Raw genomic sequence first — 17,394 nt, forward strand, 5'->3', positions numbered from 1 at the left:
GGGCACGTGTTATGGTGGGACACAACAGATTATTTCGGACCACACGGTGTTCTTTAGATTGTATTATAATCCGAAGTATTCTTTCTCAAATTCCATTTTTGTTAATTTAGTGGTGATGAGGTTGGTTATATTAGAAGAGAAAAAGGAAGCAGATGTTCAATTTTGCGAATTCCGTGTAGAAACGCATTCGGGCCGCTGTGGCTCAGCAAACGTTCTCGGAACTTTTGCAGTTCTGTATTCAGCCCCCCTTTTTAGAACACACTGCAAGGTATCTTAAAGCCCATAAAGAATTTAACTAAGCCTAAGCAGACGCTGTCCGAAATCGATGACGTCACGACTAGCATGGTGCGGGAACTTAACAGTGACCGTCACCACCAGTCTTTGGTTTTCGCACCGAGGATTGTTTTGGACACTTACCCTGCAGGCATCTGCCGAATTTCATCGCGTGGCATTTTGACAACAAAATTGTATTTTAAAACGTCGCGCAAATTTCAACAACTTTCAGTTAGCAACGTCGAAAGGGCACGCGCCCTTCTGATAACACGCGTGTTTGAGGAACTTATTCCTAACTATGCTGCTGCGGTGTATCAGTGTTTTAATCCTGGCCAAACAGAGCATTGCTACAACGCATAAACGACGACGTTACGATCAAGTGTCGTAAATACGCCATGTAATTAGAAAGGATGTTCCGTAACGAAATTCGGGTGGCCTTCTGAAATTTCTTTTACCCTAAAATGCTGCATTTGATTTAGGCTGGTGCACTGTGGTTAAGTTTTGTAGATGACTGAAACGTAAATATACAAAATTTCTTGCCCTATGTGCGTGTTCAGGCTTACCAAACTTCGAACCACGGTAACAGTGGTTTTCTTGCTATTGGAAAATGTTAATTTGCTAGTATAGCTCGAGCAGTTCTTTTCTCTCCCGTTTGTTTAAGCAACGGCAACTGGAGTTCCCATTCAGATGCACTTCTAGTGACGATCTGTGCTACTACCAACAATGCAGAAAAATACCTCTATAACAGCATACTGGCCTTTTTCACTTCGTAACCAAGGAGTTTACCTAATGCTACAGTGCACATGACCTAAAGGAGTACTGACGCGATAGACTGTGTTCTGTATTTCTATGTCACACTGCCTACAGTTGTCTGCGTGGGAAAGCACCACAACACTTATTTATTTATTTAATTATTTACACATACTGCAGCCCCTGCTGGGGCTATAGCAGGAGTGGATAATACAATACATGAACGAAATACAATAGGCAACAAAGAAAGTTTAGGCGCAGTGTTGAGGGAGTACAGACAAGAATTCATTTAATGGGAGAGAATGGTTGGTTCCTGGTAGCGAATTCCAGGCTTCAATTGTTTTAGGGAAAAAGCTATACTTAAAAGTATTAGTGCGTGCAAAAAATGGTGTAATGTTAAGCGCGTGATGTCTCCTACTAGAAGAGATTTTTGCAAAGGTGATATATTCATTACTGGAGAGGCGACAAGATGAGTGAATAATGCCACTTATTAACACTTATCAATAAAGAAATGATACGTGTCAACAATAGTCTGTAAGGTGACCATCGATAGAATAAGCGACCATATTTTGAGCCAAACAGGGTAATTCTGTATAACTTCTACTGCATATATGTACCACTAATGAATGAAGCAATAAAACGTGAAACTTGAAACTTGAATGGGGTAAGTGAACGTCGACATTGATTACGTGCATTTCGTAAGGCTAAATGTTACGTGCAAGCATAGTGATAGAGAAAAATAAGCAGTTGGTACATTTGTTCCAGTTACTCTCAGCACTTGTGACCGCAAATTAGTTCGAGCGCTAAAAGCTGCTCGTATGAGCAGAACACACCGGTCAAATCGGTGGCCGGTCAACGAAGAACAGTTATGAAAGAACCGGGTCCAGCGATTTCTAACCCGAGGTCATTTAGCATTCGTGGTAGGGCCCAATCTAGAAGCTGGCATATGGTGCGAACGCGTTTTGTGCTTCCAAATTTACCTTGACCCCATACATGCAGGCTATCTTCTTCTTCAGGCTTCAACTTGTGTCTCGTTCACACTGCGACCGTCGGCGCGTCTACAGCGGCGCGGAATCTCTTTCCGCCGAAAAACCGCGTCGTTCACATCATTCGCATTTCGTGAACACGACGAAAGGTGGAAAAAGAAGAAAAAAGAAGCTCGCCTTATTTTACTACTAGCGTAATCTGCCAAGCATGAGCTTTATTTTGCACTCCCCCTTTCCAGCCACGCCCAGCCACATTCCCACCCTCCCTGACACGTCCCACTATACTGTCCTGCGCTAGCGTACACTGTAAACGAAACCTGGGAGTATTTAACAGGTGATGTGCCCTAATACCTCCCCCTCCTCAAATATTTACTCCGATGTGTGGGAGCAAAACAGCGCCATCCCCTTGTTTCACTCCGCTGGCTAGCTGCGGCGGTATTAAGGCGACATGACGCGATTTTACTCCGTTTCAAAATGTTGTTCTCCCGTGAAACTCCCGTGAAACTCCCCTCCACCGAAAAAAATTGGTCTCGTGGCGCTTCCCATGAGGCTGTGCGCCTCGCCAGCGACCGGGTGCGTTCGGCGGAGCCGGCAGTGCTCATGGCTGGCTGTTTGTTTGCATCTGTGAAGTGTGGTTCCGTGACAGCGTTTCGTCAATTTGTTTCCCGTATTTCCTTCCAGGAAGTGTTATAGGCATGCCTGAAGCGTACTGTATCTTAGCTTCAAGTACGTTAGCTCTGATCACTTTGCTGACAACGATGAATGCACGAGCAACGTTTTCAAGTGCGGAAAAAAGCTTAGTTATACCTCGAAGCTGCTCACTGGCTCGTGATGTCGGCTCAGGTTCTGACTGTGTTTTCGTGATGCGTTACCCTGGCTTGTGTTCTTCAGTACGTGAAATACGACTTTTATGTCCTGCTGACGACGTCCGGTGTATGCTGACGACGTCCGGTGTAATGTTTGAAAGAACCGTGCAGCAATGGCAACAGTAGCCACTGTTCGAGCGACGACGTCCGCGCTAGTCGCACATGAATGGCGTACCCCATGTTCGTTGCTTTGCTGTATTTCCACTGAGAAATACCGCAGTGCAAGCTACTGTTTTTATGTATCTGTGAACGGATATCCTCGCCCGAAGAAAAATGGTAGGACATAAGTATGCGTACTGTAAATAAAGCATCTTATTGAACGATGTGAATTGAATTGTTATCGCGCATATAGGTTTTTGTCTCGTCGTTGCCTCCGATATTGCATTAACATTATGCTCTATCCCAGACACTGATTTAGACACATGCCTGCTGGCTCCGAGTTTAAGGATTCACTCAATAGATCAGCGATGTAGCTCCTTTTCACAACCGAGAAAGATTGCTTGGACGCAGAGCAAGTAGTGCGGGTGTATAAAATGTATGACTGCGCATTTTTCGGTGTTACGTCGGCTGCTGCGGGTCATGCTCACACGTAATAATTTCTTGCTACGCTACCACTATATCGCTAAATGTAATATTGCTGTGAAGCACACGCACTTACATTTTTCTTGCTTACTGTAACTAACGCACTACTTTTTGGCCGCGAACGCCGGCAGTGTGCGAAGTCGCTTCAGCACTCACGGAATGGCATGCTAATTTTGAAAAATTACGCCGTTAACTTTTTTCTCTAACTATTCTGAATTAACAGTTTTGTGTTGATTAAGGTATTCAGTAAATTGCAGGGAGGCAGATCTCGTATGAACGAGCATGTGAGTCGTAATTCTGAAAAAAGCCCAGCTGCTCCCTAGGCGGTTTCGAGGCACACAATATCGTGGCTATATATACTGGCAGCGTTGATTCTTGAGTGTCGCGTGTATGTGGGATGTTTTTCAAATTCCTGCATTGGGCGTTTCTGAAATGTTTGTGTGTGTCATGACATATGTGCTTTCATTGACTTGTTTCGTCGAATTTGACGCGGTCACGTGTGCATATCTCGAAATTTGACCAGTAGCCGCTGCATGTAAAGATGTTCGCGCAAACTCACGCGGAGCCTCTTTTTATACACCCGTTGCACCTCGAAAAAACGCCGTCAATTACAAAGCAAAGAATAAAGAAAAGACAGAAAAAAAACTCCCCTAATTCCACGCAAAAATTCCGCTCGCACGGAGTAAAAATTCTACTCCGATCTTACGGAGCATAATAAACTCCGAACCGGGGGGTCGCTATAGGACAAGCATTATACTCCCACCGAGCAATTATTTTCGTTTACAATGTAAGGATCGCGCTTGCTTAACTTTTCGCGCAAGCTCGTCTTTCTCGACATTACACTTGTGCTTGGCGTGGCGCTTGCCGTACAGAACCGGGCAATATTCTCAACGCCTCTGTGAACTTCTTCACTTGCGCGCCAGCTGGCGCAGCCTGTCGAGACAGATCGTGAGAAGACGAGATCAAACGCGATCAATGATTTGCGGAGTGCCGCCAGGCGAAGCATGGCGCGTCGTAACCAGCGTGATACACACCGGGTACGAACGTGATCAGTCCAATTTTACATGTAGCAGGGATCATCATCATCAGGAGCAGCAGCCTATATTTATGCCCGCTGGCAGGGGGGGGGGGGGGCGTAGACGAAGACCTCCCCCAGCGATTTCCAATCATACCCCAGTCCTGCGCTAGCTGATTCCAGTTTGCGCCTGCAAATCTCCTAATTTCATAACCCCACCTAAATTTTTCCATCCCCGAATGCGTTTCCTTTCCCCTGGAACCCATTCGGTAACACTAATGGCCCTCCGGTTGCCTGTCTCACGCGTAACATGCCCTCCCCAGCTCCAATTTTTCTTTCAATGTTAAACCAGAATTTTTCGCTGTCGCCGTTTGTTCTCTGTTCCACACCGCTCTCTTTCTGTCTCTTAACGTTATCCCTGAGAATACCGACGCGCGACAACAAGCACTTGCCTCTCTTTTCCCCTGCAAAAAAAAAATAAAGAAAGAAAACAAGGAAATTCCTGGCTACGTAACTCGCAAGACATGAATCAGTTGCTGAGTCGAGTTCTGATTGGTCCACGCGACGAGAGACTCGGGCGGCGGCAGGAGCGGCGGAAATCGCTATAAATAATGCAGATCGGTGCGGCGGAATGCGCCGCCGCCGATTTGGATCCGCGCACCTCCGAACGACGGTCGCCTCAGTGTGAACGAGTCATTTCGGGCGCTTTAGACCTACCAGAAAAAAAAAATCTTATCCGCGTATTTCTATTTATCGAACGTGACGGCGACTATTGCTTACATTTCGGCAGCTGCGTCGTCGTCGTCGGTGTCGTCGTCGGTGTCGTCGTCGGTGTCGTCGTCGGTGTCGGTGTGGGCTTCGGCTTCGCGGTCGCTGCGGGCGGGAAAAATCACAATGTGTCGCGTGTCGTCAAAACCGAGCCATTGTGAGCGAGGTAAGGTACACACTTAGAACGACAGAAAGTTGAGCTCGTTGGTAGGGATTCATAATGCAAAGAATGGATAAGGCGTGCAGGCACGGACAGAGGAGAAGTGGACAAACCGAATGCGGCGTTCGTGTTGTCCACTTCTCTTGTGTCCGTGTCTGCACGCCTTACCCTTTCTCTGCAATGTACACGCGTTGAGAGCAAAATGCGTCAGGCAATTCACCGTATACGACTCAGTCGTAACGAACAGCCCAAATCCATTATTAACGCGAAAGCGTTATTTGCCCCATTAAGCGAAAATATGTCGGCGTCAGTGAAAGATAGTACCAAAAGAGTCCGTGCGGCTGCACGGTTTTGGTTGACGAAACGTGTCCCGAGTTCGTGCGTCATTGCTCACGTGACGGCGTAGCCAATAGGGAGGAAATGGCGCCACGTCATGAGTGTATCAAATAAAAAGAAAACATTAATGCCCGATTGAACGCCGCTGAGTGGCCCTTCGAGCTATAAACTCTTCGTGAGCAAGCGGGCTTGTTAAGACACGGCGCATTTTGATTTCGCGCTACCGAGGCCGAATCTCTCTCTCGCCTTCGTTAGAACGAAGGCGAGAGATTGCGCCTATGAGGAACGCGCGAAGAAAAAGATTTCACCAAAGGGACTGTATAATGCTTTCGCATTCCCTCACGTAGGCAGTCTTTAGTGCAGCTGCCGAATTTAATTTCTCTAATGTTTCAGCACTACAGAAGCAGACATTGTTTTCAACTAGTCATACTCTGCGGATCGGACGGTTTTCTGGCTCGCTTGCCAAGTAGGAAGCGCATAAGCACGACAGCGGAGTGGGATTCGCGGGCGTACGAGATGTCGTACCGACAACAGCTAATCAAAGAAATTTTTTTCCCTGCAAGTTCTGATTGAACATCGAGTCGGATCCGACTCGCGAGTCACTAGAAGAATGCCCACACCGAAACCTTGTTCTTGGCCGTTGGAATCTGTCGAAAACATCTTAGAGGCGGCTGTCGGTATACGTGCGACAGGTCATCCGTACGATTGCGCGCTGAGCTAATCAAAGAAATTTTTTTCCCTGCAAGTTCTGATTGAACATCGAGTCGGATCCGACGCGCGACTCACTAGAAGAATGCCCACACCGAAACCTTGTTCTTGGCCGTTGGAATCTGTCGAAAACATCTTAGAGGCGGCTGTCGGTATACGTGCGACAGGTCATCCGTACGATTGCGCGCTGAGTCGTAAAAACACCACCGTGACGCTCTCAGCCACGTTCTGGACAGCTTCGGCTGAATGAGTAAAACATTTTTTTTGAGACGCGTTAAACGTGCCTATTGGAACCTTAGTGGAGCCAGTTTCTTTGTCAAACTACAAAAAGAAATGAAACTGTTACATTGTGTGGTGGATTGAGAAAGTGACGTTGCATCCTTGATTTTCAGCTCCCCTCAAAGCATTGGAAACGCATTTAGCGAGCCTACCGATTTTAACGTAGTTTGTAAAGACTCAGCGATCTCAATCGAAACAGTGCCAATTATTTCAGAAGCTGTTAGCAGTGATGTCCATATACCACTTGCACAAAGTTTTGCATGCGTTTAACTTCTTATATGTGGTGTCGTGAGTTTCGGTTTATCGCGGGTCGTGTCTTCAGATACGTCATATAGGGCGCGTCTATTTGGCGACGTTTGGAAGTGTACGTGATGTCACATCAATGCTTTTGACATCACCAATATACTCTCCTTGCAGTCCTATCCGAATCAGTTCTTGTCGTCAGCGATACGACTATGAAATTAGTTCAGAGTTAATTTTATAAAGGACTGATGTCAATGTGAAATTATTGTACAATGAGTCTCAGGAGGAAGGCCAAGCTTAGTATACTTCCAGCCCCTATATTCGACTCATAATTCTGTTTGTTTCGCCGCCTGTAAAAGAAGTTTGTAAGACGAGTTTTACATGACGAGCTGCGGCAAGGGACGTAGCGACGTCTACTGCGGGTGCAACGGCCATCGAGCTAACCTTATTAACTACAGTGTTACAATCAGTGGCTGTCAACGACGCCCACAAAACGCGGCCCGCTCATCGTTGCAGAGTACCTGTGTGTCTGCCAATGGCAAGCATGCAAGTGCTTCAGTGATGCGGTTTGTACCGCAGCGAAGGAGCGTTGCGCGCAGTTAATTGGTTTGTAGTTTTCGGCGGAAGAAAAGTAAATGCGCAGGCGTAGCGCGGCGCGAAATATGCCTGCGGGGATATTGGACAAGAGTGGTCGTATGCCTGTACGAGTGCTCCGCATCTTCGTACACCGGGTTAATCCCTTCGTCCGATGACGTGTACAGTCGACGAATCGTACCGTTAATTGCACCACGTGTCTGTCGTGATCGAAAACTTATGAACGCAGAAAAAAAGAAAGGAGTGCTCACTTGGTGGCGCCGGTAGAGGAGATGGCCTCACCCGTAGGGGAAATCGCCTGCTCGGTGGACGAGATGGTGTCGTCCGTGGGGCAGCCGGTCTCGTTGATGGGGGAGCCGGTCTCGTTGGTGGGGGAATCGGTCTCGTTGGTGAGGGAGCTGGTCTTACCGGTGGATGAACTGGTCTTGCCGGTGGAGGAACTGGTCGCCCAGGTGGAGATACTGGTCCCCCCGGTGGAGATGGAGGTCCCCCAGATGGCGGAACAGGGCCCCCAGGTGGCGGAACTCGTCCCCCAGGTGGCGGAACTGGTACACTAGATGGGGGAGCTGGTCCTCCTTGTGGCGAACCTGGTCTCCCTTGTGGCGAACCTGGTCTTCCTTGTGGCGAACCTGGTCGCCCTTGTGGCGAACCTGGTCCCCCTTGTGGCGAACCCGGGCGCCCAGATGGGGGAGCTGGTCCCCCTTGTGGCGAACCCGGTCCCCTAGATGGCGGCGCTGGTCCCCCTTGGGGCACACCTGGTGCCCCAGAGGGGGGAGCTGGTCCCCCTTGTGGCGAACCTGGTCTCCCTTGTGGCGAACCTGGGCGCCCAGATGGGGGAGCTGGTCCCCCTTGTGGTGAACCCGGTCCCCTAGATGGCGGCGCTGGTCCCCCAGAGGGGGGAGCTGGTCCCCCTTGTGGCGAACCTGGTCTCCCTTGTGGCGAACCTGGTCTCCCTTGTGGCGAACCTGGTCGCCCTTGTGGTGAACTTGGGCGCTCAGATGGGGGAGCTGGTCCCCCTTGTGGCGAACCCGGTACCCTAGATGGCGGTGCTGGTCCCCCTTGGGGCGCACCTGGCCCCCCAGAGGGGGGAGCTGGTCTCCCTTGTGGCGAACCTGGTCTCCCTTGTGGCGAACCTGGTCTTTTTTGTGGCGAACCTGGTCTCCCTTGTGGCGAACCTGGTCGCCCTTGTGGTGAACTTGGGCGCTCAGATGGGGGAGCTAGTCCCCCTTGTGGCGAACCCGGTCCCCCAGATGGCGGCGTTGGTTCCCCTTGGGGCGCACCTGGGCCCCCAGATGGGGGAGCTGGTCCCCCTTGTTGCGGAACTGGTCCCCCAGATGGAGGTACCGGTCCTCTCGGTCCATCTGCTGGTACTACTGATGGAGGCGTGGTCGTCGAAGCTGGCGTTCTTTCTTTTATAGGGACTGGTACCGGAGGAGGGAGTCTGCTACCGCCACCTCCGCCAACGTCGCCACCGTCGCTGTTGCCGAAGTCATCTTCTCCGTCATCTACGGGTCACAAGGGCAAAAATGCGTCGTCATACAAATGCTTCTCTGACAGAGTTTAAGAATGACGCAGAAGCTGCGGCTATATTGGGTTACAACTTTTGAGTTTTACAGACACCTTAAATATCGGCTGATGCTCATAACGCAATTCTAGACCTTCAACTAGGTTATTGAGAAAGGTGGCCATTACTAGCACGAGAAATCGAAACACACATTCAACTATGAAACAGGCAGTCGCAGAATTAATTTCCTGAATAAGTACGTTATGGGACATGTGGCGCTTTACAAGTTGTAGCGGTTGCGTATTCGTGGCGTATATAATTCGATTTAATTAGCAGAATGACACCAGTTTGGAGTTATCAGCGATTAATGTCATCACGACAATGCATGGTTGGTCCACTCACTTTTTAACAAAACGTTCTTTTCTGCATTGAAGCACAACGGTAACTGGAATGCACGGTTGCGACAGCGACAGCGCTTTTGTGTGTGACGGGATAAATTAGCGAGCAGGTAGGTCGGACTTGTACGTAACTGAAATACTCTACTCAAGTTACGCTATACTAAATAATTTTCGTTATATTTTGGTGTCTTGGAAATACATTGAGAGAGGAGTATTTCTGCCGTAACCTAAATGCGCTTCACGGTATACTGTAAAGAACAAGGGCATAACACTGCCTTCCACAGAAACTTGTTCCGCCAAGCACCCACGTACGTGTCCCTCGTGGCTCTTACGTTCGTCTTTGACCCATGATAGTGTCACGTGGTAGTGACGGTGAAGAGAGAACACAGTATCAGTACTGTGAAAGGCAAAACTAGCTTTTATTGGGCGAACCTGTGCCCACAAAACAGGCTACACTTAAAGCACAACGATAGCGGCGAACACAGTCGGCGATCGTCGAAAATCTGATCAGCGGTTCAAGCGCGTCGGCTTTTATAGAGCAGTCGTCGAATGTTCCAGATTAATCGTTCGGACCCGTGTGCCTTCCACAAAGTTCTACACCATTCGCGTTACGCGATGAAATCAGATAACACAAGGTTCGGCGACAACAGACAGCCGGGTAGAAGCATCGATAACTTTCCAGAAACATCGGATACATTCAGGCGCGTCCCTCGCTGTGCGATTACAGTTGTCAAGCGGCGAAACGTGGTCGCCCGATAAAGATAAGTACACGTGTCAATACCCCCCTCTTAAAAAGCATCGACCCGATGCTACATACAAGCGAAATAAAAACACCCGTAGCAAAGAAAACAACAAAAAATAAAGAATTTCGTCAGCGTCCGTAAAAGGGTTTAAGGCGCGCCACGTGGACCACTTCAGATCGTGCGCGGCGCCGCTGTGAATGCGAAATGCCGTCTGGCACGACCTCATAGTCCAGAGCGCCAATACGTCGGATGACCTTGTAGGGTCCGAAATAGCGTCGGAGTAGTTTCTCACTGAGTCCTCGTCGGCGTATCGGTGTTCAAACCCAAACACGGTCGCCGGGCTGGTGCTCAACAAAGCGTCGTCGGAGGTTGTAGTGTCGGCTGTCGGTCCTCTGTTGGTTCTTGATCCGTAGGCGGGCGAGCTGTCGGGCTTCTTCGGCGCGCTGGAGGTAGCTAGCGACGTCAACATTCTCTTCGTCAGTGACGTGGGGCAGCATGGCGTCGAGCGTCGTCGTCGGGTTCCTGCCGTAAACCAGCTTAAACGGCGTGATCTGTGTTGTTTCTTGCAACGCCGTGTTGTAAGCAAATGTCACGTACGGCAGGACGGCATCCCAGGTCTTGTGTTCGACGTCGACGTACATCGCTAGCATGTCGGCGAGGGTCTTATTCAGCCCTCCGTAAGACCATTCGTCTGCGGGTGGTAGGCCGTGGTCCTCCTGTGCCTTGTCTGACTGTATTTCAGAATGGCTTGGGTGAGCTCCGCTGTAAAGGCCGTTCCTCTGTCGGTGATGAGGACTTCTGGGGCGCCATGTCGAAGCAGGATGTTTTCGACAAAATATTTCGCCACTTCGGCTGCGCTACCTTTCGGCAGTGCTTTAGTTTCAGCGAAGCGGGTGAGGTAGTCTGTCGCCACGACGATCCACTTATTTCCGGTTGTTGACGTCGGAAAGGGTCCCAGCAAGTCCATCCCGATCTGCTGGAATGGTCGGCAAGGAGGCTCGATTGGCTGTAGTAATCCGGCTGGCCTTGCCGGCGGTGTCTTACGTCGCTGACAGTCTCGGCATGTTCTGACATAATGGGCGACGTCGGCGGTCAGGCGCGGCCAATAATACTTTTGTTGTATCCTCGAGAGTGTCCGGGAAAAACCGAGGTGTCCAGCAGTCGGATCGTCATGTAGGGCGTGCAATATTTCTGGACGAAGTCCTGACGGGACAACAAGAAGGTAGTTGGCGCGGACTGGTGAAAAGTTCTTCTTCACGAGGAGACTGTTTTGAAGCGTGAAGGAAGATAGTCCGCGCTTAAATGCCCTGGGGACAACGTCGGTGTGCCCTTCCAAATATTCCACCAGGCCTTTTAGCTCCGGGTCTGCCCGTTGCTGTTCAGCGAAGTCTTCCGCGCTTATCATGCCAAGGAAGGCATCGTCATCTTCGTCATCTTGCGGCGGCGGGTCAATGGGGGCGCGCGACAGGCAATCGGCATCGGAGTGTTTTCGTCCGGACTTGTAGGTTACAGTGATATCGTATTCTTGTAGTCTGAGGCTCCACCGCGCCAGTCGTCCTGAAGGATCCTTTATACTCGCTAGCCAACACAAAGCGTGATGGTCACTGACGACTTTGAATGGCCTGCCATAAAGATAAGGGCGAAATTTAGCTGTAGCCCAAACGATGGCGAGGCATTCCTTTTCGGTCGTAGAATAGTTGCCTTCCGCTTTTGACAGCGACCGGCTAGCGTAAGATATCACCTGTTCGACTCCGTTTTTCCTCTGGACTAGAACGGCACCGAGGCCTAGGCTACTGGCGTCAGTATGGATTTCTGTATCGGCGTACTCGTCGAAGTGCGCAAGTATCGGCGGCGACTGCATGCGTCGTTTGAGTTCTTCAAATGCGTCGGCCTGCGGCGTTTCCCACTTGAACTCAACATCACATTTAGTTAGACGTGTCAACGGCTCGGCGATGCGTGAAAAGTCCTTGACAAAGCGCCTGTAGTAGGCACACATGCCAAGGAATCTACGCACTGCCTTCTTGTCGGTGGGCTGCGGGAACTTTGCGATGGCAGCTGTTTTCTGCGGGTCGGGGCGTACTCCGGATTTACTGATGACGTGGCCTAGGAACAGAAGCTCGTCGTAAGCGAAGCGGCATTTTTCTGGCTTCAGAGTGAGCCCTGATGACTCGATGGCCTCTAGTACTGTGGCAAGCCGCCTAAGGTGATCGTCGAAATTTCCGGCGAAGACGACGACGTCATCCAAGTAAACGAGACAGGTCTGCCACTTCAATCCTGCTAATACTGTGTCCATGACGCGCTGGAACGTTGCAGGCGCCGAACACAGCCCGAATGGCATAACCTTGAACTCGTAGCGGCCGTCTGGCGTGATGAAGGCGGTCTTTTCGCGATCCCTTTCGTCGACTTCTATTTGCCAGTAGCCAGACTTGAGGTCCATCGATGAGAAGTATTTAGCATTGCAGAGCCGATCCAATGCGTCGTCTATCCGTGGGAGGGGGTATACGTCTTTCTTCGTGATTTTGTTCAATCGACGATAATCGACGCAGAAACGTAGGGTTCCGTCCTTTTTCTTCACTAAAACAACTGGAGACGCCCACGGGCTTTTCGACGGCTGGATGATGTCGTCGCGCAGCATTTCGTCGACTTGGTGTCTTATAGCTTCGCGTTCTCGCGTCGAAACTCGGTAAGGGCTCTGGCGGAGTGGTCGAGCGCACTCTTCGGTTATTATGCGATGCTTTGCGACTGGGGTTTGTCGAATCCTCGATGACGTCGAAAAGCAGTCTTTGTATCGTCGAAGCAGACTTCTGAGCTGCTGTTGCTTAATCACTGGGAGACTTGGATTAATGTCGTAGTCTGGTTCGGGAACCATGGTCGTCGGGGTAGATACGGCGGAATCCGAGAGGACAAACGCATTACCGGTTTCCAGAATTTCCTCGATGTACGCGATCGTCGTGCCCTTGTTGACGTGCTTGAACTCCGGGCTGAAGTTTGTCAGCAACACGTCAGTTTTCCCTCCATGCAGTCGAGCGATCCCTCTTGCGATGCAAATTTCACGGTCTAGCAGGAGACGTTGGTCGCCTTCGATGACACCTTCTACGTCAGCGGGTATTTCGGTGCCGACCGAAATAACAATGCTGGAGCGGGACGGGATGCTCACTTGGTCTTCGAGCACACTCAAGGCGTGGTGACTACGAGGGCTCTCTGGCGGTATCGCTTTATCTTCCGACAGCGTTATTGACTTCGACTTCAGGTCGATGACTGCGCCGTGTTGGTTCAGGAAGTCCATACCGAGAATGACGTCTCGAGAACACTGTTGGAGGATAACGAAGGTGGCAGGGTAAGTCCGGTCATGAATGGTAATTCTTGCCGTGCAGACTCCAGACGGCGTGATGAGGTGTCCTCCAGCGGTTCGAATTTGAGGGCCTTCCCACGTAGTCTTAACTTTCTTCAACTGGGCGGCGATGTGTCCACTCATGACGGAGTAATCAGCCCCTGTGTCGACTAAGGCAGTGACTGCGTGGCTGTCTAGAAGCACGTCGAGGTCGGTGGTTCTTTGTCTGGCGTTGCAGTTAGGTCGTGGCGTCGGATCACGGCTGCGTCGTGTTGAACTGAAGTTGGAACGTCGCGTCGTCGAGTCGTCGTTCGTCGGTGTAGTCTTGCCTTCCTGACTTCGTCGGGACGGCGGCGTGTCGTTGTTATGTCGTCGAGATCGTTTCGTCGTCGTCTTCGTCGGCGGCGGAGGATCTTCGTCAGTTCGACGAACAGCAACCGCACCTCCATCGGTTGCTGCTTTTAGTTTTCCGGATATGGGCTCGCTGACCGGCCCCGGGCTGGGCCAGTGTATGGTCGGCGCTGCGGCGACAGGTAGCGACCTGGTGATGGCGAACGGGACGGCCGTCGAGGGCTCCACTGAGTAGCGGCGAGGTAATCGGCGATGTCACGTGGGCGCTCGCCAAGCTGTGGACGCGGCGCGTTGACGGCGAAACCTCGCAGTCCCATCTCCCGGTACGGACATCGTCGGTATACGTGACCCGCTTCTCCGCAGTGGTAGCAGAGCGGGCGGTGGTCAGGAGCACGCCAGATGTCCGTCTTCCTCGCGTAGGTGCGCTGGGCGACGGGTGGTCGTGCTGGCGGCGGCGGCGGCGGACGACGAAACTGTGGCGTGACAGGGCCCTGGCGCGGTCGCCGAGGGGGGCCTTGACGGCGTGCGACGGCGGCGTAGGTCATTGCTTGCGGCTCAGGCTGCGGCGATTCAGGGGCTACTCCAAGTTGTTGTTGGAGTTCCTCACGCACGACATCGGCAATCGAAGCCACCTGAGGCAGTGATGATGGGAACAGCTTTTGTAGCTCCTCCCGCACGACAGCTCGGATAGTCTCGCGCAGGTCGTCGGTGGCCAGTGACTGAAGTCCGGCGTAGTTTGTCGCGTTCGTGCGGCGGTCGAATTGCCGGTTTCGCATCTCGAGTGTCTTTTCGATGCTGGTTGCCTCGCGAAGGAACTCTTCTACGGTCTTCGGTGGGATTCGTACCATTGCGCCGAAAAGTTCTTCCTTCACACCACGCATGAGAAGGCGGACTTTCTTCTCCTCGGGCATATCCGGGTCGGCGTGGCGGAAGAGTCGCTTCATTTCCTCCGTGAATATGGCAACGTTCTCGCTCGGTAGTTGCACTCGGGCGTCCAGCATGGCTTCGGCCCTTTCCTTGCGCACGACGCTTGTGAAGGTGCGCATGAAGCCGGTACGGAACAGGTCCCATGTTGTCAGTGTCGACTCCCTGTTCTCGAACCACGTTCTGGCGGCGTCTTCTAGGGCGAAGTATACGTGCCGCAACTTGTCGTCGGAGTCCCAGTTGTTGAAAGTCGCGATTCGCTCGTACGTCTCCAGCCAGTATTCCGGGTCCTCAGTTGCTGCTCCATGGAAAGTTGGTGGGTCCCGAGGTTGCTGTAGGATAACGGGGGACGCTGGGGCAGCCATTGGAGTTGTTTTGACCACGATCTTCTTTGTCGACTCAGGTAGAAGTCCGTGCTCTGGGGGCAGTCCTTGCAGTCTGCGGCTAGCACGCTGGTCTTCGGCGATGTTAGTTTGGTCCTCGGGCTTCGGGCTTGGATCGCGGCTTTGCGGGGGCGTTCGGTACATGAACGCACTAGCACCTCCACCAGATGTCACGTGGTAGTGACGGTGAAGAGAGAACACAGTAGCAGTACTGTGAAAGGCAAAACTAGCTTTTATTGGGCGAACCTGTGCCCACAAAACAGGCTACACTTAAAGCACAACGATAGCGGCGAACACAGTCGGCGATCGTCGAAAATCTGATCAGCGGTTCAAGCGCGTCGGCTTTTATAGAGCAGTCGTCGAATGTTCCAGATTAATCGTTCGGACCCGTGTGCCTTCCACAAAGTTCTACACCATTCGCGTTACGCGATGAAATCAGATAACACAAGGTTCGGAGACAACAGACAGCCGGGTAGAAGCATCGATAACTTTCCAGAAACATCGGATACATTCAAGCGCGTCCCTCGCTGTGCGATTACAGTTGTCAAGCGGCGAAACGTGGTCGCCCGATAAAGATAAGTACACGTGTCAATAGAATTTAACTACCCCGCAGGTGGGGAGCGATCACACAACCTTATGCAAAGGCTGTGGGATCGTTCCCCACCAGCAGCAAGTTGTTTCTTTATCCACTTTCGTTTCCCGTACTTTATCGTATATTGCATTTATTAAGCACAAGTAGTTTTCCCTATGTTGTTCTTGGTGGCAGTGTCTGTTGGCTTCTCATGATATGACTAATAAAAATGGCACCCATCAGTAACCCCCTTTCTTCTCGTTTATATATATATATATATATAAACGAGAAAGAAGGGGGTTAACCGAGGGGTCTGATTTTTATTAGCCATATCATGCGAAGCCAACAAACACTGACACCAAGGACAACATAGGGGAAATTAACTGTGCTTAATAAATGAAATAAAGTACCGATAAATAATGGAAATTAAAGTGGATGAAAAAACAACTTGCCGCAGGTGGGAACCGAACCCACAACCTTCGCATTTCGCGTGCGATGCTCTACCAATTGGACTACCGCGGCGGCGTTTCCCCATCCACTTTCTAGGGTATTTATGTGTACTAATAGAACCGTGGGAGTGTTAGCAAGCGCCACCACTCACAGACCTTGGCGGCGGACGTGAAACGTCCTTTTTGCCGCAGGCTTCACGAGAACGTGATCTTTTTGGGTTTTGGGTCACCCAAAAAGATCACTCTATTACAGTCAGGGCAAAGGCTGGTAATTTAATATCGAGATCAGTTATAGACAAAAAGGTTAGATAGCGAGAGATGAAGTAAAGCCTGATGAAATCAAGCATGCTACGGGACCATTTGTCCAAGCCTTGTTTCAATAGAGATAGCGATAAACGTCATCATCATCATCAATGGACACATTTATCCCATCTGATGTTCTAGGTTACTCCATGCTCTCAGCACCTCTGTTGTCACGCCCGACACACACTCTTCGAGTCTTTGCGTGCTTCGCGAGCTACCGGAGTATTGGGCGGAAGTAGCGCTCCCGACGGCAGATCATGTGACCTGGCAACATAGATGGCCCTCGGCTACAATCAGTAGTGTGTGATACTGCTGATGTACTTGTGCGTGGCGCCACAGCCTGAAGAGTATTATGGTAGAGAAAAACCAAGTATGACATTTAAGGTAAGGTAATGGGCCGCAAAAGATACCAAAAAATACCCTGCTAGTTGTTGCAGGAAAGCCAGTCATCTGTCTCAAGACCCATTGTAGTGCAGCAGATATTCGTTCACGCCGGAAGCCAAGTGAGCGAGTGCCGTTGGGATCATACGCATCCTCTTCATTCTCATCCGGTGACGTAAATGCGTTGCCCCTTGCCACTCCCGACACTTGCACACTGGCCATTGCAGCGAATAGAATTCGGCTAAAAAGACATTCGGCATAAGTTACTTCCGCTTAAGCAAGCGTTGGCGGGTGTTTATTGATGCCGAATTGAGATGGCTGTCCACTAGGGTCGGCCTTGTCGAAGCACATGTCATTGCCATGAAGCCTCATGTGACACTCATACAGACCAGGATTATACGTTGCAGGAAAGCTGTAACCACCGACATTCGCCGTTTTGTTTCCCTGAAAACGCGAGTGGCAGCTTTTAATGGACACCTTCACTTTAACCGGGCTT

The 17,394-nt window shown here is 50.7% G+C and overlaps 1 protein-coding gene across 1 annotated transcript in view; it reads right to left on the bottom strand.

Annotated features, from left to right (window-relative positions):
• LOC139047814 (uncharacterized) overlaps positions 1-17,394 on the bottom strand; it is a 205,694-nt gene that overhangs the window by 20,208 nt on the left and 168,092 nt on the right. Inside the window, exons 6-7 of the mRNA XM_070521948.1 lie at positions 7,812-9,065; positions 5,253-5,345 (exon numbers count right to left, since the gene is read on the bottom strand). Of these exons, the coding sequence (XP_070378049.1) occupies positions 5,253-5,345; positions 7,812-9,065 (1,347 nt within the window). The remainder of the gene's footprint in view (positions 1-5,252; positions 5,346-7,811; positions 9,066-17,394) is intronic.

Source organism: Dermacentor albipictus, chromosome 7 (genome assembly GCF_038994185.2).
Source record: "Dermacentor albipictus isolate Rhodes 1998 colony chromosome 7, USDA_Dalb.pri_finalv2, whole genome shotgun sequence".
NCBI lineage: Eukaryota > Metazoa > Arthropoda > Arachnida > Ixodida > Ixodidae > Dermacentor > Dermacentor albipictus.